Genomic DNA, 13457 nt, shown 5'->3' on the forward strand with positions numbered 1-13457 from the left:
GGCGGGAGGTTTGGGCTGCGCCCTCCCCGCGGCCCGCCCGCCCCCGCTCGCGCCCGCTTCCGCCCCCGCCCGCGGCCTGGAGCGCGCCGCCCTCGCAGCCCAGGCTCTGGCGAGCCGGCGCCGGCCGAGCTGCGGGAGCCGCCGAGAACAGCAGCCGCCGCCGCGGGAGCCGCTCCGGCCGCACCATGCGGGAGCTGGCCATCGAGATCGGGGTCCGAGCCCTGCTCTTCGGGGTCTTCGTGTAAGTAGGGCGCGCGGCGGGCGGGGGCGCACCCACGCGGGGACCGCGGACCCAGCTTCTCTTCGCCCCAACTTTGTTGGCTCCTGGGTTCGAGGCCCCTCGCCGCCCGGAGCCCGGGATGGGTCCTAGGGGAACAAGGGAGACCCTCGCCCTCCCTCGTCTGGGACGCTCGGCGCTGAGGGACCCGCGCGCGGGGTGCTCCCTGCTCCCGCCTTGCCCTCGGCGCCCCGGAGCGGGTCCCGCGGCTGCTCCCGCCCGCGCGGTTCCGCGATCTCCGCACCTCGCGGGAAATTCAGGGCTGCTTCCCCCGGACTCGGACGCGCACCCTCATCCAGCATCCTCGGGAAGTTTCGCCTGTGTCATCCTCCGAGTCCACTGTTTGCAGTCTTTGCTCCTGGCCCCATTTCCCCAGGGCCCCCAGTTGCTGCCTTGCTCAGGCTCGGGCTCCCTCCCTGGCACCCGCGCTCCCGGGTCCTGGCGAGCGTTTTCCCGGGAGGGGTTTGCGGTACTTCTCCGGCTGGAAAACTGTTGCTGCGGAGGCTTGGGAAGTGGGGGCCGCAGCCGGGCGTGTGGATTAGATACGTCCCGGGGTTCTGCGGGAGTCGATGTCCGATTAGAGTGCGGGGCGCGAGCCCTTCAGCGGCACAGCGGAGGAAATGCCTCGGGTGGCTTTGAGCGGCTGACACCTGGAAACGGCGATCCCGGAAACCTGCGAGGTGGGGGTGGGTGCGCACTGGCGCAGGTCCTTTCAGAGATGCCTGAGGCTCAGGCGCCCCGGGGACCCGCCACCCACCGGCCTCCCGCACCCGAGCAGCGGGGAGCTGTCGCCTCTCGCTGCCTTACAGACAGGAGCCCTGAGCACCAGGTGAGAACCACCCCATAGCCCCCCCTGGGATCTCCTGTTGTCACCTGGGCGCCCTGCACCTGCACTTGGCCGTCCGTTAGGGGCCAGGTCCTTTCTCTCTTCTGCCCCTTAGCTGTTTTCTGACACATTTTAAATGTTAAAATTGCGTGAACTTTTTGGATTTGCGGTTTTTTGGAAAAGCCCAAGGTTGCGATTCCTAACGGAAGGCATCCAGAGTCGTTGATGGCGGGTGGACGGCAGTGCTGTGTCAAAGATGACTTCTGTTCCGAGCAGCCCAGGGAATACATAGGGAAAGAGATGCTCTTTCTTACATGTTTTCCCTTACTAGGAATTGAATTCACCCAGAGTCTTTATTCACACTATCAGAAAGGGTGGTGAGCTCCCAGATGCAGGCAAGCCCCCCTCTCTGCTTTCCACTGAACACTGCTGTTATTCACTGTGTAGAAGGAGGGAGAACTTCATTCGGGTCTTGATGCGTTTGGGAAAACAGAAAACACTCCCCTCCCCTTTTATTTTTCTGCCTGTGGAATATGCATTAAAACTAGTGATGCTGGGTGATCAGTTGGGGACAGTTTCCAACTGGCAGATATGTTAAACCCCGTTCAATTATTGTGTGATAAAATAATGTTTGGGGTGCAGTAAAATGTAACATTTGTTGGGTGAATGTGTGAATAATGCTTAAATAAAATGGTATAGACTCTTAGGCTACCTGGTTTGATTGCTGCTCAGAATTACCAGATAAAAAAGGGTCCAGTATCTTAAAGATTTATTTTGTTTTAGGTTTCCCTTCAAAACTTCCCCCAAAGATGTATAAGAAATGTTTTCTAATATATGGTGATCTGTGCAATGGATTTGAAAACTTGGTAATTATTGTTTTATGTGCTTTTTACTTTCCTCTAAGGATGCTGTATAGAAACCAGAATGATAGCTTACATTCTGTCCCCCAAACATCCCTCTTTGTTCCCATCTCTCCCTCTTTTATTATTTAATGGGTGATCTGCTGTCATGTTCCCTAGAGGGAAACACCAGCATTGAAGACATTTTTGAACGATTCCCTGCTTCCATCTCAGCTGGAAATATTAACAACCCGTCCAACTTGTGGCTCTTTTGCCTGCAAAGATCGGCTTTGGTGTCAGTGTGGTACGAGACTCCCTGGAGGGAAATCTTGGATGTTCAGATGCTGTTATCATCAGGCAGATAATGACTTCAGGAAGGACTCGGAGCATGGAGAGACAGATGACACTTTGTTTTCTCAGTTATGCTTCTGGCGTGATGACAGAGGCTGACTTTGGGGGGAAGTTTTATTCTTCCTTTGCCAGGACTGCGCTGATGGTTAAATTGGGCAGGCTGCACTTACCGCTGGTACGGAAGAGGATGGCCTGGACAGTCGTGCCTCTTCCTGTGTGTTTGCTGCTTGGGCAGGCCCTCTGGCTAACTGAGTCTGATTTCTCGGAGGCAGCCTCTAACTTAGCCAGTGTAGTTCATCACTTAGCTCTGCTTGCTATATGTACTCTGTTCTTTAGGATGAGAGAAGCATTTTTGCAGAGGGTGGGAAGTACCTAACTTCTTTGCAAACCTATGGTTCTGGGGGATGTTACTTGTAGATACACCTATCCCTTGTCTACATTTGTTCTGTATGATAGCAGAAATGCAACTTCACATGCTTGGAACAGGTTTGAAGTTAGAACTAACAAAATGCATTGTTAGTTGAACTACCCATGTTGAACTGCCTACAGGTAGTGGGAATGTTGGCTCTCCCTTGCTGACTCTTAAGGAACTGGTTTTCTGTTTGCAGACCAGGTATGGCATTGAGATTTTGTGCATTTGGAATTCAGAGAGAATGTTCTCCAGGGAACTTCTGTAGACCACCCAAGTAGCGTTTAGTGCCATTGGGTCTGTCCTGCCCAAGAACCTCAATTCACTGGAAAGAGAATTAATAATGGGTAATCAAGTCAGGGATGGTGATACAGTCTAACCTAACAGATAAATTGGTTAAAGAAAATCAGTGTTAGGAAAAAATAAAAGTATGATGTATGTCACTGGGGCTGCATTTAAGTGCTTTGAAGCTCATGGGTTAGAGACCTTTTGCTCTTCCTTATGCATGTGGGCAGGACAGGGAGAAAGAGATGCACATGGGCTTCCCCTCTCCTGCTGCCACCCAAGACTCCAGGAGAGATCCTGTGAGCATTTCTGCAAATGCCAATAGCCAGTCCTAGAGGAAATGAAGTAGCTTGGTCAGCAGCCCAACACACCAGTGGTATGCTCATATGTGTGTACTACTTTTACTTTTACTTTCATTGCCAATAATAATAGCTCCTATATATTGACTTAGTACAGGCCAGGCAGTACTGAAGACTATTGCATATGCCATTAATCTTTAACCTGAAGTAGTAGTGTTATTGTTATCTCTGTGTCATGAAGGAGGAAAATGAGGCACAGATAGGGTAAGTGTTAGGGCTCTCCGGTTTAACAGAACTGACGAGAAATCAGTATATATGTAAATACTTATTATAGGAATTGGCTCACACGACCTTGGGGATCGGCAGGTCTGAATTCCAGAGGGAAGACTGCAAGTTGGAAATTCTGATGAAGGTGACATTAAATTTCTCTGTAGAAGCTTGCTAACTGAAGTAGAGATAGAAATGTTTGGAATTCTGAAAACCTCAGTTCTGGCTTTAAGACAGGAATGAGGAGACTCTTCTCATTGCTGAGGGCAGCCTCCTTTGTTGATTGTAGATGCAATCAGCTGTGGATGCAACCAATTGACCACACATGCAAATCCATCTGTGCAGTACCCTCACAGTAACAGTCAGAACAGAGTTTTTGTAACCAAACAACTGGACACCATAAACTACCCAGGCTGACACATGAACTTAACCACCATGTTGAGGAACTGCCCAAGTCACAGAACTAATAAGGGCAGCTCTGAGATCTGGATCTAGATGCTCCAGCTGTGTGGTCTGGACTCTCAGCCACCTTGCTCTACTGCTTTAGAAAAAATAACAGCCAGCCTTGGTCAGGAGCTTACCCCGTGCAAAGGGCTTTCTGTGTGATTTTTCTTTTAAGTGTCTCCTCACATGAAGTAGATACTGTTAATTATCTCCATTTTACAAATAAGGAAATGAGAGTTTAGAAAGGCAGTTGACCCCCTGTCCCAAAACCTTCAGTCTGGCTTTCAGACTGGAGCAAAAGTGCCTGCATCCTATAAGCATTCCCCTTATATGACCCATTGTTTTCCAGAGAAGGAAATGTACTTTGCCTGGACTAATGTATGGACCCTGATGTCACTCTTGTTCTGAAATCAAACTATCTTAGGAAGCATCTCAGTGGCAGAGGGAGGGATGGTGGTAGTGTTTCACATTCCCTAAAGATGAGGCTTGTGCATGTTGTAGATTTGAAGGGTCTCCCTTAGCTCTTTGGTGGGCAAGATGTGGTGAGTAAATTGCTACTAAGAACGTGGATGCAGTTACTAAAGGACTAGTGACACACAGCTTTCTTTTACTATTGTTGGACATTGCTTTCCAGATATCAGTTAATCCAGAAAGTCCTTTGTTTACAGCCTGGAAAGATGGTGACAGTGTTAAATACTGAATTAGGGGGTGGTGATCTGCCTAGTTCATTGGGCAGTCTGGGTTCCCTGGGTCCATTTGTCCTTCCTTTCTTCCTTCCCTGTGGCTCCTGATGACTCCCTGGGTGGGATGACCCCCCCGGAGCTGCAGGTTTGCTCAGGGTGCTGGGTTACCCAGGTGATGCCTCCTGCTTTGCCTCAGTTCACTCCAGCATCCGTCTTTGAGCACTTCCTATAGAGGAGCCTGTAGCTGGTGCCAGAGGTGAGAGGAGAGGATGGCCAGCTGGCTGGGAGGAGTCACAGCACAGCAGAGCAAGCGCACGACAGACCACTCTGTGTTATTTCCTCCCTGTGCAATCCCTCGTTTTAAAAGTTGTGCCCCGCTTAGGGTGGTTACATAAGTGAATAACTGTTCTGAGGAAAAATACATGGTCGTATTGAACACTCAAGGAGCATGATGTATACCACCTACGCTCAGTTTTTCAGAAAATAGATAGATAGATCGAACGACATGACAAGTGTGGCAAAATGTTAGAATTGGGGGAGGGGATCTGGGGATCTGGGGCCTAAGGGCAAGCTGGAATTTTCTGTATGGGTTTGTATTATTTTTGCAACTGTCCTGTAAGTCTGAAAGTAGATCAGAATGAAAAGTGTAAAAAAAAGTTGTGCCCCCCTAACATTTCTTTTCTACCATTCACCCATTCACCAGATGCTTACTTGGTATCTTCTAAATCCAGGTTCTATAGAAGTTACTTTCTTTCTCCTTCATGACTAACTTTGGTTAATATAATTCCAACTGACGCAGGGTAACTTGGTTCTCAGCCTGGCCCAGGCAGGCTGCTTGAGGACGCTGGATGGCAGGTGGCATTGAAATATTGACAATAACTAACAGACCCTTTGTTGTTACCCCTAGGAGTGCCATACAGGACTCTGGGTTGGGACGGTCTTGGTAGTTCCAGCAACATGCTCGACTTTACTCAGAAGGGAAAATTAATTACTCCTGCAGGGATGGGTGGGAGCGGGGGCTGGGGGGCAGGTACAGGGAAGGCTTCGCAGGGCTGCACCCCACCTGAGCCTTGGGTGCTGATGTAGAGGGCGGAGACAAGCAGACTCCTGCAGAGGGAGCATCCTGGGACAAAGATGTCTTGCATTGGGGATGGAGTTGCCGTGTGTGGCCTCAGCAAGGGTGCAGGTTCCAGGAGATGGGGGAGGAATGCAGTGACAGGAGTCCCCTGGGGGGGGACTGTGAATGGTCTTCCTGCTCTGCCTGGTAGTGTGGACTTTCCCTTAGAGGCAGGAATTGGAACTCTTGAAAGGTTTGAAACCAAATAGCATCCTGGCGCTAGGTCCTGTTTGCTTTTCTGCGAGACAGTCCTCAGCGTGCGTCTTCCCTGGGCGCTTGTTTTATCCCGCCTTGCCTTGGGGGCCCCTGGTTTCCATGTCTCTCTCTGGCTGTAAGCTGTTGAACTGTTAGAACTAGAACTTCATCATTCTCCCTTTTGCTTTCCCCACTTTGCAACCAGACCTTGGCCCGAGCATGATAGATGGCTCATGAGTGCTCATCAGATTGGACTCAGTTTCTGATGATCATTTTTATAGCCTAAGGGGTCTGCATCAGTCTAGAGCAATGCTTCTCAAAGGTGGCCAGCCAGCCACCTGCATCTCAATTACCTGGGGCCCAGGTCAAACTTAACTGAATGAACATATGCAATGGAGGGCCAGGAATCTGCATTTCTAACAAATGGTGCCCTTCATGTTTGGGAACCACTGATGTACAGTCTTCTGCAATTTGAGACCCTGCTGGGGTAGGCAGTCTCCTCTGGTTCTCGCCAAGAAGGCCACACAGAGGTCTATACCTCCTAACCCCTGCCTTTAGGTAGGTCGTACGACATGGGTGGAACGTGGATGGAAATGAGAGGTGGCCCCTCTGGGTAGAAGCAGTGGGGAACCTTCAGGGCCTGCCCTTCTTCTCTGGTGGAGAGCCCAGAGGCCATGTGCTGAGACAGCAAGGCTGAGACACGGAAGCACCCAGGAGAGCTGCACAGTGGGTCACTACTGGAAGTAGACTCTGGGCAGGAAGGAAACTTTATGTGTTAGCTGCGATGGGGGAGCGGTTGCTTAGCTACTGTAGCCTAAGTCTCAACTGTCTAATACACCTGTAATAGTTTTGCTCACTCTCTAGAAACAAGGGGAGCTGTATGAAGCAAAGTGCTATAATGAGGAACTATGGACTTGGGAGGTATGCAGATCTGTGTTTGAATTTCAGCTCTGCCACTAGCTAGCAAGTTGCTTAAAATCTCTGACTCTCAGTTTCTTATTGTGGGAAATGGGGATAATAATTAACCTTACTGGTTATTATTAGATATGTTCTTTAAGTGCCTAATATAAAATTAGATGTCTTCTGTGTGCTCTTATTAATTCCTGCTACACAGTAGCTGGGAAAGGTGATGTAGGTAGTGGTTAAGAGTGTGACTTTTGGCATCAGGTTGCCTGAGTTGGAATCCTGGTTTTGCAGTTTATCAGCTGTGTCAGCCTTTGGGCAAAATATTTCGCCAGTTTACGTTTTTGTTTCCTGGTCTGCTCCATGGAGAATGGAAGGCTCCTGAGAATAGTTATGCAGGAATGTAAGGCTTGTGAACATTAACGAGACGTGCCCAGTTCATTTAAATGTCCCACAAATGACAAGGTTATTCTTCTTTTATTAAAATTAATACTTAGTGAACACTGAAGAGAAATGTCATAGGTAATGATATTCTTGCTATGAACAATTAGCTACAAGATTTCTGTAAAATAAAAACTCTTTTAAAGATATTTCAAATAGTTCCTTTTTGGAAAAGATTTTGTTGCAGTAATATAACAGAAAATTTGCCATTTTAACTATTTTAAGTGTACAATTCAGTGGCATTAATTACTTTTACAGTGTTGTGCTACTGTCATCAGTATCCATTACCAAAACTTTTTCATCATCCAAATTAAAATTCTGTTCCCATTAAGCACTCATTCCCCATCTCCTCTCCCCTCCTGCTCCTGGTCACCTCTGATCTACTTTCTTTCTCTATGAATTTGCTTATTTTAGAGATTTCAAGTAGCTGGAATCATAAAAATACTTGTCCTTTTTTGTCTGGCTTATTTACCCAGCATCATGTTTTCAGGGTTTGTCTGTGTTTTTTGTGTATCAAAACCTCATCCTTTCTATGACTGAATAATATTCCATTGTAGGTATAGACCGCATTTTGTTTACCCATTCATCTGTTGATGGACATTTGGGTTATGTCCACTTTTCAGCTACTGTATATTATGTTGTTATATATGTTGTATATCAGATGGTTCCTTTTAACCACCCAGAGTGATATGTGCACCTCATCATGAGCACATTTCATGAGCTGTACCTCCAAAGCAGCCTGGGGAGCTTGCTGTTTGATGGGGGTGGGGGGTGAGGGGTGAGCTCAGTCTTATAACTTCCTGACTTAAATTGCTGACTCTTACAACAGTGATTCTAGGACATTGGATCAAAAGAGTTACCAGTTTAGCCGCATGAGATAATGTGTAAGGGAAATTCGATGTTCTCATTATTTCCTTCAGCTCTGTTTTCATCACACAGACTTCGTTTAGAAGCCACACTGAGAGAATTCTTCTCGTGACATACCCTGTCCTCCTGCAGCCATGTGTACTGGAGCAAGGGAGCCCCAGGCTTCCTTCCCCCTCCCTGGGAAGCCTTCTGCCTTGTCATCTGATAAGTAGAGCACCCTTCTGTTTGAAATATTATTTGCCACTGTAAAATGAGTGGGCTGTACCTAGAATTCGGAAAATGGTTGATGTTTTTCCACAAGGAGATAAATGCTTATAACACTACAAAAGGAGATCATTAGTTTCATAACTTGTGGATAAAGTTATCTCAATTAGTTATAAAGATTATGTCTTTTATGACCCACACAAGGCTTGTAAAAGCACAGCACTGCTATTTTTCCATAATAGTGCTTTTAAATATAAAAATTATCTTAGTAACATTGCTTCTTTAAAAAATACAATCTTGCTGTTGTGTGGATGAATAAGAAACATTGGTTCATAGAGCTAGAATTTACAACTGGGTTTGCAGAATTAGGGTGCTAATCCAGGCCAGACTGCTGCCTGCCAAGTGTCCTCATCAGGTAACCGAAAGCCATGAAGGTGTTAAGGGGAGACTTTGAGATGCCCGAGGAGAGTGTGCAGGAAGCTGCGCGGGGCCAGGGTGTGGTCTGTGAAGCCTGGGGACAGCTTAATCACAGTCTTTCAATACATGACTGATAAGTTGCCCCATAGAGGCGAGGAACTTGTTGTTATGCTGTCTCCGATGAAGATGTATTAGAAACAGGATCAGAAACTGCAGAAGCATTTAGGTTGGTTTTCCAATGGTAGCAGTCTGCCGTTCATTGCTAGAGGGCTCTTTCTTCTTTCCCAGAAGCTTTTATGAAACAAGGTTTTTATTGAGGTATTAGGTTGAACCACATGAAATTGTTGCTGTTCAACTGTTTTGAGCTACGAAAATGGCAGTGTCATTTATTTCAGCTCAAATATAGCATGCACACAGATAAGTGCACTGTTCATAATTTCACAGCTCCCCAGAATCCCCACCCCCCACGCCTGCTCTGCAGTCCGTGAGAGGATCGCTACCCTGACTTCTAACACCAGGGATGAGTTTGCCCAGTTTTGAACTCTGTCTAAATGGAAATCATGCACTGTGTACTTTTGTTGGGTGTCTGGCTGCTTTTGAGCTTTTGCCATGTTATTGAGATCCACCTGTGTTATTTGTAGTTGGGGGTTGTGCATTCTCCTTGCTGTTAGACATTTCATAGGATGACTGTATAAATGATCCAACAGAAATCACAAACATATTCACCAATGGACAAGATTGCTTTTCTTGTCCATCGGTGAATATGTTTGTGATTTCTGTTGGGTAGACACCTAGGAGAAATGCTGGGTCATTTGTCAGGTTTTTAAAGAACGATTTGATTTCTAAAGAGATGCTCATCTGTTTGACTCAACTCAGACACTCAGACCCTGTGTGAAGCCAGGCAGTGGGCCTGGTGAGTGACGTAAAGAAGCCTAAAGCTGGATCTTCGTTCTGCAGGAAGGCAGTGGTCATCCAGCTCCTAGGCTTTAGAGTTCAACTCTGACCTGGGCTTTAGAATTCAACCCTGACCCCATTGATCATGAAGATGCACCCTAGCTTCCTCATCTGTGAAGTGGGGATGCCAGTGTTCCTTCTGGGGGTGGTAAAGATCTATTGGTGTGATGGTCCAGAGCTGGCCCATAGGAGGTGCCAAAGTGGGTCTCTTTCCTTTTTCTATCTCCCTTCCTTCTGACTTCTGAGGTGGAGATATAAGGTCAATTAAAATGTACCTATACATATATACATGTTGGCAATCTCTTTTTTTCAATGACTTGACTTCTTGGACAATTCTGAATGTCTGTCCCAAACTTCCTGAATCCTGATTCAAGGCTCAGCTTTCTCATCTGTGAGTTTCCCTTGATTCTCCATCTGAAATACCTGCACGCCTCGCTACATCGTGATATTAGGTATCTTTAATTGACCTTATTTCTCCAGCTCTGCTAGAGAAGAGAGGGGAGGTAGAGGAAGGAAAGGAAACTCGCCTTAGCATGTCAGCTTTCTGAGGCACCTGTCCCATATGACATCATTTAACCCTTTTAGTCCTCTAGGAGGTGGTGTTGTCCCCATTTACAGTTAGGAGCTAATGTTCCTCCTATACTGAGAACTCTTAGCCATCACTAAGAAAAAAGAGCTCTTCAGGAGAAAAAGGGGCAAGGGCAGGAACAGAGAACTCTTCAAACGAGCTGTACAAATACCTAGTACACCTTTGCATTTGTGATTTCCATTGAAATGCAAGATTTGCACTGAAAACAACAAAGTAACACTGAGTGTAGATTAGTGCTCTAATGAAGAAATATGCAGCCACTGTAATTGGCTATGCAGATAACTAGTTATTAATTTGGGAGATAGCCACAAACTATTGTTAAGTGATAAAAGCCAGTTAGAAAAATGTGTATAATGCTGTTCTGATGTAGTAATACCATCAATCTGTGCTTGACTCTCTAAGAAGGATATCTTAAAGATACATAAGCAAATCTTAATCATAGTTGTTTCTAGCTGATGGGATTATGTAATGCTCGCTTTTTCATTTATGCTATTTATTGCCTAAATTATTTTGTAGTAAACATTTATTCACACATTATTTGTGATTATTATAGATGTTTCTTGTTACAGGGAAAGACAAAACAAATTAAGACAGGGAAATATCCCTGGATAGGACAGTGGATGATTCTTTTGTGATTGCTTTAGAAATAGCTAAAGCTGAAATGTGTCAAAGTCAATCTTTCTACATTTTGCATCAACTAAAATATTTACAGAAAAATCGGAAAATCAGGAAGATTAACACCCAGAATGTGCAAGTTGTGGTGAAACAGGTGTGAGCAGATGCTGCAGGTGGCATTGTAAATCAGCACAGCCTTTTGAAAAGTGATGTTAGAGTGCAAGAACAGCCAAAAATTATTCCTGTTGTTTGACTTACAACGATGTGGTTGTGCATACATTGTATTATATTGCATCTGTCCAAGTATTTCTGTGTGATGAACTTTTAAAAGTGAAATTTTTGGATCAAAGGCCACATGTATTTAAATTTTGATGGACACTGCCAAATGGTCTGTCCTAAGAGCTGTACTTAATTACATTCCACCAACAGTGTGTGAAGGAATGTATGTGTTTTCCCACCTACTTGCCAATGCTGGGTATTATTAAAATTATTAATATTTTATATTTCTGCCTTAAGAGGGAATATTATCCAACGTTTTCTTTTATTTTAATTTCTCTATGTTTAATGTTGAGCATTTTTTCACATACATATGGAAAAGTTAGATTTCTTCAGTGAAATATCTGTTATTTTTCTTTGTCTATGCATCTGCTGGATCTTTGGATAATATTACTGATATGTATGAGTGCCTGGTGCTTATAGATAATTATCTTTTCCTTTATATGTTACAAATATTTTCTTCCTGTCTGTGATCGTCTTTTAGGTTTCTTTGTGATAGCTATTATTGTGTGTAGCCTTTTAATTTTTATGTAGTTAAATCGATCAGTCTTTTCCTTTTGGGTTTGAGAGATTATTTTATTTAAAAAATCCTTTCCCATCTAAAATAGAAGAAATATTCTCCTGGTTCTTATAGTACTTTACACTTTCGTTCCTTAATTTTAATTATTTAGTATAATAGAAATTTATCTTTTTAATTTATGGGGTGATGTAGGGAATGTAACCTTTTCCTCTCAAATTATTAAGTGATAATGAAATAGACCATTGTTTTTGTAGTGACACCTTTATCAGATACAAATTTCCCTGTGTCTACGGGATTGCTTCTGGATTCTCTTCTGATTTCCTATTTACTTGCCCGTGGTTCAACACAGCATTTTAATTTTATAGTGTATTTAGATATCTGCAGGGGAAGTGCTCCCCTGTACCCCACCAACCCAGGCTCAAATCCTGGGAAAGTTGTATAGCACCACAGTTAAGGCTGCAGGCGCTACAACCAGGATGCCTAGAGCCTGATCTGCCATTTACTAACTGTGTGGTCGGGCAGGTTACATTGAGATCAGAAACTGTGGCTTATGTGATTTCTGTGCTTTATGATTTATTACTATTTTCTTTGTGACCACATGTGTAGTCAAATTTTGTGCTTTTATATGGTTTGAACATAATGGATAATTTCTGTTTGATGGGTACAAAGTTCTAATGTACTAAAGCAAATCAGCTGTGCTATTGAAATCCTCGGTATTCTCACTCTTTTAGTCTTTTGAATGTGAAGGTATGCTGTTTCTGTCAAACTAGGTTAATTAAAGCATTCTTTTTTTTGGAGAAAACTGATATTTTGCCTTATTTCTCTCAAATTTTTCTGTTTTTTTTCCTTTCTATGGTTCTTTATTTTCATGTTTTTCCCCCTGCTTCTTATTTTTAGCTACATAGTTCAAGTTTAATTTTCTCCCCTCCTTTTTTTCCTTTAGTGATTTTTAAGTCATAATTCTTATGTTTGCATTTCTGGTTATTGTTCTTAAATTTTATCTCCTTTTGATGAATTGAATTTTTTATCATTACGAAGTTTTCATCTTTATGTGAGGTAATATTCCTTGTCTTGAAGTCTTCTTTACCTAATATTAATATAGCCACCTTAGCTTTTCTTGATATTAATGTCTGCACAGAATATCTTTTCCCATCCTTTTATTTTCATATTTAAAGTAGGTCTCTTGTAAATAGCGTTTAGTTGCATCTATTATTATATAACTGGCTAATCTCTGCCTTTTAATTGTAATTGTTAAGCCATTTGCAATTAACGTAACAACTGATAGATTGAGTTTGTCTACTATCTTGCTATTTGTTTTCTCTTTGTTCCTTGTCCCCCTTTTCTGTCTTCTTTCAGATTAATCAAGTAAATGTTAATGTATTACATATTATCCCTTTTATTAGATTTTTAGATGTACCTTCTTAACACATTTTTTTCAATATTGAATTGCAAATCTAGGGATTGCAATATGTATTTTTAACTTATCACTGTCTCCTGTAAGTCAATATCATACTGTTTCACATAAAACAAAATGATTTTACAGCAGCATGCTATCATTTTTCCCTTTATGTCTTTGGTGCTTTGCCACATATTTTACTTGTTGTATATGTATGTATGTTATTAATTCCGTAAGACATTAAAATTATTTTTGTATGAAACAATAAAGAAATTGTGACAGA

General features: G+C 43.9%; 1 protein-coding gene across 1 annotated transcript in view; it reads left to right on the forward strand.

Moving 5' to 3' along the window:
- Nucleotides 1–137: 137 nt before the first annotated feature.
- PLPP4 (phospholipid phosphatase 4) overlaps nt 138–13457 on the forward strand; it is a 149154-nt gene continuing 135834 nt past the window's right edge. The window contains exon 1 of the mRNA XM_077126222.1: nt 138–241. Within this exon, the coding sequence (XP_076982337.1) occupies nt 186–241 (56 nt within the window). The 5' untranslated portion in view covers nt 138–185. The remainder of the gene's footprint in view (nt 242–13457) is intronic.

Source organism: Tamandua tetradactyla, chromosome 13 (genome assembly GCF_023851605.1).
Source record: "Tamandua tetradactyla isolate mTamTet1 chromosome 13, mTamTet1.pri, whole genome shotgun sequence".
NCBI classification, from domain to species: domain Eukaryota; kingdom Metazoa; phylum Chordata; class Mammalia; order Pilosa; family Myrmecophagidae; genus Tamandua; species Tamandua tetradactyla.